This window comes from Stylophora pistillata, chromosome 7 (genome assembly GCF_964205215.1).
Source record: "Stylophora pistillata chromosome 7, jaStyPist1.2, whole genome shotgun sequence".
Lineage (NCBI taxonomy): Eukaryota > Metazoa > Cnidaria > Anthozoa > Scleractinia > Pocilloporidae > Stylophora > Stylophora pistillata.
The window spans coordinates 28,706,995-28,719,300 of NC_142525.1; the positions used below are offsets into that span (position 1 = coordinate 28,706,995).

Here is a 12,306-nt window from a genome sequence, read left to right on the forward strand (position 1 = left end):
TTAGTTTATGCTCAATTTTGAAACACCTGAAAAAATTACTTTTGTATTTGACTGTCGCCCGGGGCGCCTTCTCGGTGGTTATTTCGATCGAGTGCAATCTTGAAAATTGCTCTCTCTTTTCCAACTGAAACTAATCCAAAAATTTCATAATACGGGGGATTAAAATCTGCAAAAGCAATCTATATCGTAAGGATGCGCTACTAATTGGTTTTCCAGGTATATTACAAGTTCCCTATGCGTTTTTTTTTGACATCAGCCTCTTATCCTGCTATAAAGAGAAAACAATGAAATTTGGAAGCCATTAAGTACTTTTCTCACCTCAATTTAAGGCCTTTTTTGTCATCTATAGCAAATCAGTTTTCCTGGAAGTGATTGAGAATTTTTTTGTGACAATTTGATTTCCCGCGTCGAAAGCATTTCTCTCCGGATTGAGGCCAAAACTGCTCAATATAGACTTGGTGATATTTAATTCAGTTTGCTGTAAAGGAAATTTATTGCTGTTATTAGCCGAACCTCCTCTGCTTAGCGTATATGTTTGAATATGTTAATTTCTACCTCTTGCGAGAAATCGATTAAATCAATGCGAAGTTCTCTGTCAAATAAAAATTCGAAAAGATATCGTAGATTCACTCTCTGGAGCGCACACAACCATAAAGTCGTCGAAAAACGTTTAAAAATGCCTACTTCGCTTGAGAATTGCTTATTCATGGCTATTCAATCTGGTTAGAACCAAACTATTCTTTTAGCTTTCCATGGTTAAATGATGGATTTTTTATCACAACAATCTCTCAAACTTATGAATTTTTCATGCAGAGGCAGAATAAGTAAACTTTAATAGAATGAGCAAACGCCAGCAATGCCTGCTAGCAGCTGCGCGCGCTGCCACTCAATCTGTGAGATCGATTTTCTTCGTTTGATAAAACAGCTATCCACAGAGATTTTACGAACGTGACGTTAGACCTCTTCTTCGCGGCGCCCAGTGCCTGGTTTGTCCTCATGGTCGCGAGAACATTAGCATTGCTTTCCTTTAAATTGTATGGACACATTCTTTCGTTGGAAAGGAAAAGACGAAAGTAAAAGAAACATATTTACTCAAAGTTATTTTGACTTACAAACTCCAAGATGTGACTACCTTAACCGCAGCGAAAATGCAAATAGAACAACGGGCTATACTTTGGTATGTTGTTTTTCACAGTTTACACGATAAAAGTCAGAATGCTATTTTTGCGTCAAAATTTTATCATGCTTTCGAGAGGTTATATTTTTTTCTACAGGAAAATTACTCGACCTTAGTTTAGGGAATCTTTTTAAGATTCACCCCCTTTCTTTTCGAAAATATGCTGAACATTTCTCACTTGGTCGAGATATTTGATTGTAATCTAAGTGTAATTTATGAACTACGCTGTCAGTTCGTTAACGACTTATTCGATTCTTCGTGGTATAGAAAAACGTACCAAACGCATGAATAATTCACTTAATTATTTCGCATTTTACTATTATTGCCTTCGTTTGTAAACACTGACGGGCAATTTAAAAAAAAAGAGGTAGCGATGTAAAAGATCTCAGAGTAAAAAGCAACAAAACAAAAAAAAAACAGGGAGGAACGACGAGTGCTTTTGTAAATATTCGAAAAATGTTCCTCGCCAAAAATGCCCGGTCATTCGTGAGAGGACTTCTCAACCTGACCTCGATATGGAGACAAAAGATGTCCTCCGATAACAAAACGAAAATCCATAATCTACTTTTTTCTCACTATTAGCGAGTAATAATTTTAAATGCGATAAACAGGATTAACCTTGAACTTGACAGCCGTGGTAAGCGAACCGAGATTACTTATGCACTATCTTAAAACGGGTTCTGCAAAAGTTAAAACCATAAATTTTGTAATGACTTAAGATCATGGATGAAAATCACCTTTTAGCCGCTATGGCCAGACTTGCGCAGTTTGACGCTATCAGCTGTAGTAACAGCTGCAGGATACATGTACATGCGCAGATTATGTTCGATGCCTTCACTCAATTCGCTGACTAAGCCATTCATTTACTTTCGTCTCAAATATCAAGTCTACTTTTAACACTAGCTGTGAATGGATGAGATCTGCGTCGCTAAAAGCACGCAGAGAGATAGATCGAGGAAGTCAACGGAAAATTGGAGTAGACTTATTTTTAGAAATAGTTGGAAAAAGACAGAGAACGATCTGACCTCGGGAACAAGATCTTGCTTATGACAAGCGAGATATATTTTACTTTGGCAGCCTACTTTGCTCGAACATGTACATTGTTTAGTGTAGGGTGTGTTTGTTTATTATAGCAAAGGCGGATTCCCTTTCTAGCTTTGTGAATTTGATGCAAATGCCAATGCCACTACAAGTTGAATTAATATATCTTTCCTGTCAGTAGCCTCTCCTCTAGGTAGGTTACTATCGAAAAGTATACAAATTTCACGATACAGAATTTTATCCGGTTGGATTAGAATTGCATAAAGAAAATTATGACAAACCGTAGAGGTGAATCAATAAACTTACTTGCTCGCTTGTGTCTTTACTAACCTTTTGCTTTGTCTTCATAAAAACCCAGTTCATTTTGTTTGGATTAAACAGAAAAGTATTTCGTGGTAGGAGAACTTTTCGGTTTTGACAGGAGGTCTATTGAAATCAGCTTGTTATACTCGTGCGTAATTATCCTCGCTTAAGTGCACCTTTGTTTAAGACTCAAGAAAAAATGCCAAATTCCTCTTTTATTACTGTCACACTTAAACAAAAAGAAACTTGGCCTGAATAGTCGGCAGATCAAAGTTAAGTTTTCACTGCGCGCAAGTTCCGCCTCTTCACTCGTCAGTTTTGTAAGCCTTCTCGCTGTCAGTTGTCTAGCATGTCTAAAGACCAGAGGGTTTCCCGTTGATGCTCTCAGAGCATGACTTTTAAATGGCATTTGACAACCAGTTTCAATAATATTCATGAATTTGACCGGCGGTAAACGAACCCACTAGAAGCAAGTTCGCGTCAAAATTATTGCAGCAGAATCTTTCCTCTTCAAGTAAATGATGTTTTAAAAGCAGATATCTACAAGATGCCGATGAGCGCAGCTTCACTGAAGCCTATCTCAGATACGTACCTGTAAATAACCGCTTTCTCTTCCTCCTTTTTCAGATCCACCCAACACGCAAAACGATAGAAAAATGAACGAAGGAACGGCAAACAGGACATCAAAGGTTCGCTTTTCGGCAAACACCGACACTTTCAGCGAGGAAGAGGACGCAGACATTCGCCACAAGCGACTACTCCGGTACTGGTATAAAGGAGGTCGAAGATATAGTGAGGCCGAAAAAGCGTTCCTTAACCGAGTAAGGATCCCTTCAGTTGGGTTACTCGGCGATGGAGAAACAAAAGTTGGCTGGTTAAGATTCTTCGACCCTGGAGGTAAACAGAGTTATAACAGTTACCTCGTAAAATCACTCATGTTGATTTCAACTTTTTTCGTTAATTTTTTTTTTCTATTTATTTATTTTTTTAAAGAAGTAACTTAATTTTTAGGCTCAGGAAAAAATTTTATTTCATTGATTTGATGATTCACTGAGTAAAAATAGAAAAAATCGTTCTCATCGGGTTAAAATCCCGAAGAGTTGCTAACTGACTTAGGTCCTGAGACGATATCTAGTTATCTTTATATTCAAACAACAACATCAAATTGAAAATCGTTCCTTAGTCAATAAAAAATAAATACAAAATAGAGCCTAAGTATACCATATGTTCGGCTCATATTTAAAGATTACCTCAATACGATCTTTCGTAGCCGTTCAGATCACTTTTCATCGGCCCCGGCACTCTCTGTTCGTATATTTTTCTGGAGTCCTGGATACTTATTTCTATGTTAAATGTGCCAAAAAAAATACAGAAAATAATTATAATAAATCATATTTTAATTCCTCACAAACGCTGAAAGTATCACCTTAGGTTGTTGAAATTTATATAAAACTACTAATCGAACTGATAAGAGATATGTTTCTTGAATGTTGTTGATCAGTGTTGGTTAAATCGAGTAACAGAGACGTAAGATGTAGTGGTTAGTGTGGTCTGATAGCTAAACGGCCGCTATATCAAATAGAAGATCTAACAAAAAATGTCCAAAAGAACCGGATGGATTTTCAAATTTGCTTTGCAAATTTCTGTTTGGCCAGACACAATATAGCCGTGGCTACCAACTTTTAAATTGAATTTTAATCATGCGTTAGATAATCCCAAAATACTACTGTTTATCATTCACAAAACAGTTTTGTAATTTCATTTCGGTTGCGATTTTGTTTTTGTAAAAAAAAATACATTTTAAGTTTGTTTTCGAGCGTAATCAGTGAATTACTTCATTCGAATGTCCTTTAATGCAGAAGGTATAAAAAATGGTTATTCGCCTGATGGCTATATTAAGTTATGTGGAAGGAGTGTTTATCCAAAGAGCGAACAACATATACTACATCTGGAATATCACCTCTTTTGCTGCTTCCTTGAAATGTTTTGCAAAATCATGTTATGATCGTAGGACCATTTGCTGCCTTCCTTGAGCCAGGTAATGGTAGATAAATGAAGAAAAACTTTTGCTTTAAACCACTGTTTAGACGGAGATAAAAATATTATTATGGATCATTCATCTGCCATCTGCTCCATGCTGAGTGAGCTTTAACTTCCGCAAAATAAAATGCTCATGAAAAGGGTAGGAGTTTGAGGAGGGGGGGGGGGGGCACTCAACAATTATTTTCCCTGGGGTGCTACAGAGAAGCTTCAAATGAAGACATCCAAAGATAATCAAAGTGATTTAAAATAACCTTTTAGTTCTACTCATTTTCTATTCTACTATCGACTCGTTGCTTTTGAATCTTTAATTAAACTGTGCTTGGGATATTTGCTCGTACTCAGATCCTACCGTGTCGCTGAAATGTAAGGACTTAAACAACTGCTTGGCTGTGGAAGGTCTGGGCACGAAATTAAGGGGGAGCCCATCGCTTAAAAGCCCTGTGGTTTCTCATGGGCTTTCGTGCTTTTTTTCAGTACTCTTGTAATTTGATAATGATTCCATTTTCATTTTCCATTTTCGATTAAAACTATTCCCAATCATTAGGGTAATTCCGCCCAAGTCCTTCCTTTCACATAATAAGAGTGCTTCAAAAAATGAGCAATTTTGTATTGTTTTTATTTCCTCAGTCGAAATGAGGTAAAGCAGCATCCGACGTTTGGAATTAAAAAAAAATTGAATGAAATTACTGATTTCGTTTCCTCTTCATTTTCTGCGTTGCAGGTGACAGACTCTATTACTGGCTCTTAATAGTGTCCTTAGCAGTTGTGTACAATTCATGGGTTCTTATATTAAGGTCATCTTTCCCCGAACTCCACAAGAAACACCATTATATTTGGATAGTAATCGACTATCTCTGCGACATCGTGTACGTTGTTGACATCTTCGTCAGCTCCAGAACAGGCTACATGGAAGATGGTATCATGCAAAAAGACATAAAAAAAATGAGGCGCCACTACCTTCGAACATCGAAGTTTTGTATGGACGCCGCATCTGTAATCCCGTTGGACATTGCGTACATTTTCATCGCACACGAACCAGCCATTCGCATGAATCGTCTTATCAAGTATCACCGGTTCTGGCTTTTTCTGGACCGTACGGAGAGCAGGACAAGCTACCCAAACCTGTTCAGACTTGCGTCCCTGATGCAATTTATTCTGGTCATAATCCACTGGAACGCTTGTATATATTTTATAGTGTCGCGTAAAATTGGATTTGGAAAGGACTCCTGGGTATACCCCGGATTAAAGGAGAACGCTAATATGACTGAAATGCACAGGTCTCTCACGAGGAAATACATCTATTCCTTTTATTGGTCAACTTTAACGTTAACTACGATTGGTGAGGTTCCACCACCGGATTCTAATTTGGAATTTATTATCGTCACAATTGACTATTTAATAGGTAAGTTGGGTATCATTCATAAGACCTAAGTTGAAGCTCTGTTAACTCTTTTTAACAAAGAGATGTCATCGCCAACTATTCCGGTCACGAGCATGCGGTAGGCAGGCGGTTTTATAACAAAATGTCTGTAAACATCGCTGCCGATTTTATAGAGAATTGTATGGAAGGCACGTAAAAATTGTAAATATTCGCGATCATGAAACATTTTTTCAATTTGCCGGACGGGGATATTGATACTACAAGTAAAAGCAATCTGTTAAAAAATAAACAACAATAAAACGAGTGTGGTAAACCCTCCCTTTTACTATCTCTCGAAAACGAAGGTATATTCCATACAACCCTTATAATTTAGGTGGCGAAAACGCGTGAATCCGAAGCATCAGCATGGCATAAATCATTTCCAGAGCTAGGTGCTCCATTTGCCGGACTGGACCTCTGTAGTAGACCCTCTCCAGGTTCAAAATTTAAATTTTGAAGCTCAGAGCGATTTTTCAGCCCCTTCAATTTTTGGCCGCAAAACAGTAGAAAATTAACAAACCGAAGTCCACGATAAAACTGCAAAATCCCCTGTTTTCGAATGACGATATCTTGACTGTCTTTTGTCCAAATTTCTTGAAAAAACTCTCATTTGAAAGCTAATTTTGTGGACTACGTTTTTCGAAGCAAGTTATTTTCCTCAGAGGCTTTGGTATATGTTAAAATCTTGGTTATATAAACAATATATTCTGTACCTCACTTCGCGGCGATATGAGCCCGTTGATACAAGAGGAAGAACAGCGGTAAGAGGGACGTCACGTAAGGCGCGCTGAATTGTTGTGACCGATGACAAGTGTTATCATCCCTTACGCTAAATTATACACCCATTTTGATTGGTTATAATGTATGATCTATTGCAGGACAGAAGCATAGATGACGTCAACATTAACGACATTTTGCTTTTTCATTACATCCTTTAAAAATCGAGTTTCCATTTTGAAATCACTGGTGGTCCGTGTAATCTGATTGGCTCTGATTGGTGCGATTTATTTCCAAATCGCACCATTTTTTGCTCTAAATCGCATCATTATACACTTGACTGAGTATTTGACACATGACGTCAAAGTCTTTCTGTTTTGCATACAAAATAAGATGTAAAAACGTTTCAGGTTCCACTTTTTATTTTAAAACCGGCTCAGTTCCGCATCAGTAAAAAAAAATTGAATTGACCAAGTCCTGTATTTGGGTGATTTCAAAATGGATGTAATAAAGTGGTAATTGAACCTCGTGTCGTGCAATTTTGGTCTGAAATCATACTTATGATTTCAAATCAAACTCGCCCTGCGCGCTCGTTCGATTTTGAAATCACGCGTGATTTCAGCCCAAATTGCACTCCACTCAATTCTATTACCATTATTTATCATTTGAAACAAATATACTCCTTGTTGCCGTGCGTCTTTTCTGTGACGGATCACAAAAGACGTCACAATGCAGCAAGAACATCAATAATACACTCACCTGCGACTCGTCTACTACTTTTTTTGTTCTTACTACATTAGGATGTCATCTGTGATCTATCCCAGACGGGAGACGCGTGGCAAAAGGGAATCTATTTTTTAATTGGTAACCCAGGTACACGCGGATCAATTTCATTAAATGAGCAGCTGCGAACCGAACCCTACCCTAACCCAACTTTAACCCTAACTCGTTATCAGTTGACTGTTGATGGGTTAGGGGAGGGGTGGGTGCGCAATTATTGATCCGCACGCGCAATAGATATAGGCAGAAGCTTATAACCCTGAACTAGGTCATAATTAACAAATGGTAAACACCACAGCGTACACTATTGAGTTATGGATGCACGCGGGAGGTTGCTAAGCACGAAAGAAGCGTAAGAGTCGCTCGAGGCGATAGCCGAGAGTGACTCTAGCTTCTTGAGTGCTTAGCAAACCTCCCAAGTGCATCCATAACTCAATAGTGTACGCTGTGGTGTTTACCATTTGTTTTATAACATAACATTGATACATTGTAGCTAAAGAGTTCCCTTTTATTTAACAAATCTCACGTGACCAGAAAAAAACAAGCGCGCGCGGAAAAATAGTCTTTGCATTTGCTCACGTCAGCAGCGTACACCCATGGGCAAATGGGGGACGCTAAATTGACCAATCAGAGCGCGCGCTTTACTTTGGTTATGTTATAAGCTTCTTATGTAGGTCAGCAAAGAGTGCGAACTGATTGATGACTACGTCTTCTTTTACAGGCGTTCTTCTCTTTGCTACCATCGTGGGAAACGTTGGCAGCATCATAACCAATCAGAATGCTGCTAAGGTGGACTTCCAAAATAAGATGGACGGGATCAAGTCCTACATGCGTTTTCACAAGATTCCGCAACATCTTCAGCAGCGAGTTATTAAATGGTTTGACTATCTGTGGATGAACAAAAAGCATCCAGACGAAGAGGAACTCTTGCAGTCATTGCCGGATAAATTGAGGGCAGAGTTGGCGATCCACGTTCATCTCGATTCGCTGAGAAAGGTCGAGATATTTCAAGATTGTGAAGCAGGATTTCTTAGCGAGCTGGTCTTGCGTCTCCGTCCTCAGTTGTTCTCTCCAGGTAATTTACTTCCTTTTCATTGGCCGAGAGCCCACCAGCTCACAATAAACTGCTCATGCGTTGTACATGTTAATTGCGTTTCGCTGCAAATGATCCTCGGCTCATGCGTAGTTGCACCAAGGATGAGTTGTTAGTTAGTGATTTCCGCGAAAATAATTATGAAAATTAAACTTTAAAAATTAAACTTTATTATCAAATGGTAAAACCATGTGAATTCGTCTGGTTTGCACGTTTTTGTACTCCTGGCACCGGTTGTTCGAAGGATGGATAACGCCATTCGCAAGATAAATCTCTATCCGGTGGATAGCGCAGTACGTTTTTCTATCACTTATCCGCTGGATAGGGATTTATCTGTTGGATGGGGTTATCCGCTCTTCCAACAACCGGGGCCTAGGGCCCGTTTCTCGAAAGTCCCGGTAACTTAACGAGCCCGAAGTCATGTTTTAAAATCAAAATTTAAAGGATAGGAAATCGGTTTCTGGCACATAAACCAGTCCTTTTTGTTTCTTTAGCTGATAGTTTTATTGTATCATTCTCAAAAATTTTTAAATCCCCATCTTGAATGAAAACAGAACAGCTTTACGGGCCCGTTAAGTTACCGGGACTTTCGAGAAACGTCCCCATGCAGTGTAAGATTTGTGAGTTTTTGACTTAAAGGAATTCATCTAAAAGGAACAGGGTAAAACCATGTAAATTCGTCTGTTTTCCATGTTTTCGCACTCCTGAAGTATAAGATTTGCAAGTTTTTGACTAAAAGAAATTCATCTAAAAAGGAGCAGGAGTCAGCACCATTCCCCTCGAGCCGCGCCTCCGCTCTGAAAAACTGATGTTCCTTCTAAGAGCAGACCTCTCTCAACAGAACTGCACCGCAATAACACAAAAATCTTACACTTCGGGTATGCAAAAATCTATATGGCATGAAATATTTTGAAATATTCTTTGGGTGTGTAGGCCAGCTGGATGAATAACAGCTGGCCTACACACCCAAAGAAATTTGTAACTGCGATCCCTAAACTTTGAAAAATCCTTCCAATCCCCCTATTTATTCCGAATTCTGAACTGCTTCCTTTTTTTTTCAGGAGATTACGTCTGTAGGAAAGGTGAGGTTGGCCGAGAAATGTACATCGTGAATAGGGGCAAGCTTGAGGTGGTGTCAGAGACAGGAACCAAAGTGTACGCTGTGTTAGAGGCCGGTAGCTACTTCGGCGAAATAAGCGTTTTGTGCATGAGTGCTGCCGGAAATCGTCGAACAGCCTCGGTCCGCTCTGTCGGCTATTCGGAGTTATTTTGCTTGTCTAAAAACGATCTGATGGAGGTGCTCGACGAGTACTCGGAAATAAAGACGAAAATCGAGAATATTGCTAAGAAACGTCTGGAGAATGACAAACGAAGGACCAGCGCATTGCTTTCGAACAAACATGATAAAAACAGAGCAAGTGAAAACGGAACTGATACGGATCCAAGAGTGAAGAGCAAAGTTTTTGCTAAATTGGAAGAAAGGATAACTACCCTCGAGAGGGAACGCGCTGATTTGATGGAGGAAATTAAACGACAAAGAGAAGAATTTTCCGACAGACTGGCAGACTTGGAAACATCCATGGCACAGCTGTCTCGGGATCGCCGAGGTGACGGACAAAGACCAACTTCCAGATCTTTTGATTTTGTTTGGAAGAGAAGATGACTAAACGTGATTGCTGAATTTCGAGGTACTTTGACGCTGGCGTTCAAGTACTGTTTTTAAATTTGCTCAAATGCACCATGTTGAACTTACCTTGAATGAGGAAAAGGTTGGTAAATTATACCAGCATCGGCAAATGGTATGCGTCGGCGTGGTAGATAGGGTCACGTCAAAAGACATACTCACCCATATGGTACTGACAACAAAGCACACTCCAGGAGAATTATGGGCACTTTCTGTTCATAGAGACCTTAGGTAGTCAGAAGAAGCCGAAGAAAACGTAGGTTAAAAAAATGAATTTATCCTTTTTGTTAGAATTTTCTAAATGGCAGGATGTTTAACTGTCTCTTATGGCGGCGCACTTCAACTTGAGCCTAACGTATGCTAGCAGTGTTCAGTTCCAAATGAAAAATTTGAACAACTTGAACAATTTGCCGTCAGCCGTAGTTTCTGTGCTCAGACCAAGCCAATTAAAATGATATCACGTTGTTGCTTTGCAGAGGACGGCTGAGAAATTTACAAAGTTTTAAAACGCACGTGCTAAGCTATCGTTCGGCTCATTTGATCTTTTGTCAGTTTTGCCACGTCCTCGACTCGTTGTTGTCGCCGTCGCTGCTTGCTTAAGGTCCCTATACGAATACATTTCGACTTTGGACTGACATTAGCTTATCCTCTTGTAAAAAAAAAAACTAACACTCGTAGGAAAGAATGCCGTGCGCTCTGAAGACTGTCACCGAAAAAAAAAAAAAAAAAAAAAAAACTCGGTAGAACTACAACAGAAGGAGAAGCTAAATGCCGCTGCAACTTGATTTTCTTTTTCTCCACGTGCTTGTTTGATGCGTTCGCAAAACACATCCAGTGTAATAAGTAAGAACTTCAAAAACGTTTCCAAGTAGACGCCAGATGTTAGCTAGCAGTAGCCTTTCTTCTTCTTAGCGTCATTTCATTTTATATACATGGTTATAAAAAGAATACAGTCAGTTCTTGATGATAAATCGTTTAAAAGAACCAAATTTAATAGAATATTTAAGTAATTTCATAGTCGTTTAAGACGTTCTATACAGCATGAGTATGTAGCTTCTTCCGGTTCTTATTAATCAGACAAAAAGAAGCAAAGCGCTTTTAAAGGTTCCCTTATTTTTTCTCTTTGTCGTATGCTTTGACTCCAAACTCTTTCATTTCTTGATACATACATACATATATTGGTTAATTGACCACTCCCGATAGGGGCTTTTCAGGGCCAACACCCACCCAGGGGAGGACATCCACCACACAGTAATCTCGTGCGTGGGAAATTAACGTCTCCTACCCCTAACCCTGCCGGAGACGGGGCCTACGGTTTATTCGTCCTTATCTGAGAAGAATAGAATATATATCCAATTCTTGATTAGAGAAAGGTAGAAAATTCTCCTCACTTCTTTTAAGACCATGAGTATTGGTCCGGCCGGGGCACGAACCCTCGACCTCCCGCACAACACAATCCAGCGCTCCAACCAATTGAGCTAACCGGGCGGTTGTCTAGAGTATTTCTGGAATTATAGCAGACTATAAATTTGATGAGAATTGCCTCTTCTTTATATACAAACGCTGCTGTAGAGCACACAAAAGTGAAGAAAGTTATTTGTGGATAATTATGAAATTCTCCCACTAGAAGCTATTTGAAGAAAATCTTTGCCTTTGAACTTACCTCATAAAGGTAGTCGCTGTCAATTGTAAAGGCTGAAAAGCAGGAATTTTCAGTCGTTCTCGACATAACTCATTCAAAGCTAGCACAAAATAATCTTTGTTTACTAGAATATATTATAGGCTTTAATAAAGTTGATAAAGTTGCATTCTTTTGATTTGAATTTTGAGTATTTCCTAGAAAAGCTTAAGAACTATTCAGCACGTGACTTCGTTATTTTCCAGCACTCCCTACTCGCAATTGTTGGATTACGCGCGTGTGGACTTAAGACTACAAGGAAAAAGAATCCGCGAGATGTGTTTGGTAATATGTGACTCATGACAAGTGGTTATGTCACTTTTATTTGTTTGTCTATTTTTTCTACCACACTCGATATCAAACAGTGATG

The 12,306-nt window shown here is 39.1% G+C and overlaps 2 protein-coding genes across 5 annotated transcripts in view; one reads left to right on the forward strand and one right to left on the reverse strand.

Annotated features, from left to right (window-relative positions):
* LOC111320703 (uncharacterized) overlaps positions 1-3,241 on the reverse strand; it is a 19,647-nt gene extending 16,406 nt beyond the window's left edge. Inside the window, exon 1 of the mRNA XM_088726829.1 lies at positions 3,114-3,241. The gene's annotated coding sequence lies outside the window, so the exon portion shown is untranslated. The remainder of the gene's footprint in view (positions 1-3,113) is intronic.
* Positions 1-12,069, forward strand: part of LOC111320702 (cyclic nucleotide-gated channel alpha-3) — a 15,734-nt gene extending 3,665 nt beyond the window's left edge. For 2 of the 4 annotated variants that reach the window (XM_088726839.1, XM_088726836.1), the window contains exons 2-5: positions 3,149-3,418; positions 5,286-5,966; positions 8,203-8,556; positions 9,636-12,069. In XM_088726839.1, coding sequence (XP_088582965.1) covers positions 3,178-3,418; positions 5,286-5,966; positions 8,203-8,556; positions 9,636-10,237 — 1,878 coding nt within the window. In that variant the 5' untranslated portion in view covers positions 3,149-3,177 and the 3' untranslated portion in view covers positions 10,238-12,069. Of the gene's footprint in view, positions 1-930; positions 1,178-2,755; positions 3,036-3,148; positions 3,419-5,285; positions 5,967-8,202; positions 8,557-9,635 lie in introns of those variants that run through there. The other 2 variants (XM_088726837.1, XM_088726838.1) reach the window with 2 other exon arrangements.
* The last annotated feature ends 237 nt before the right edge of the window (positions 12,070-12,306 follow it).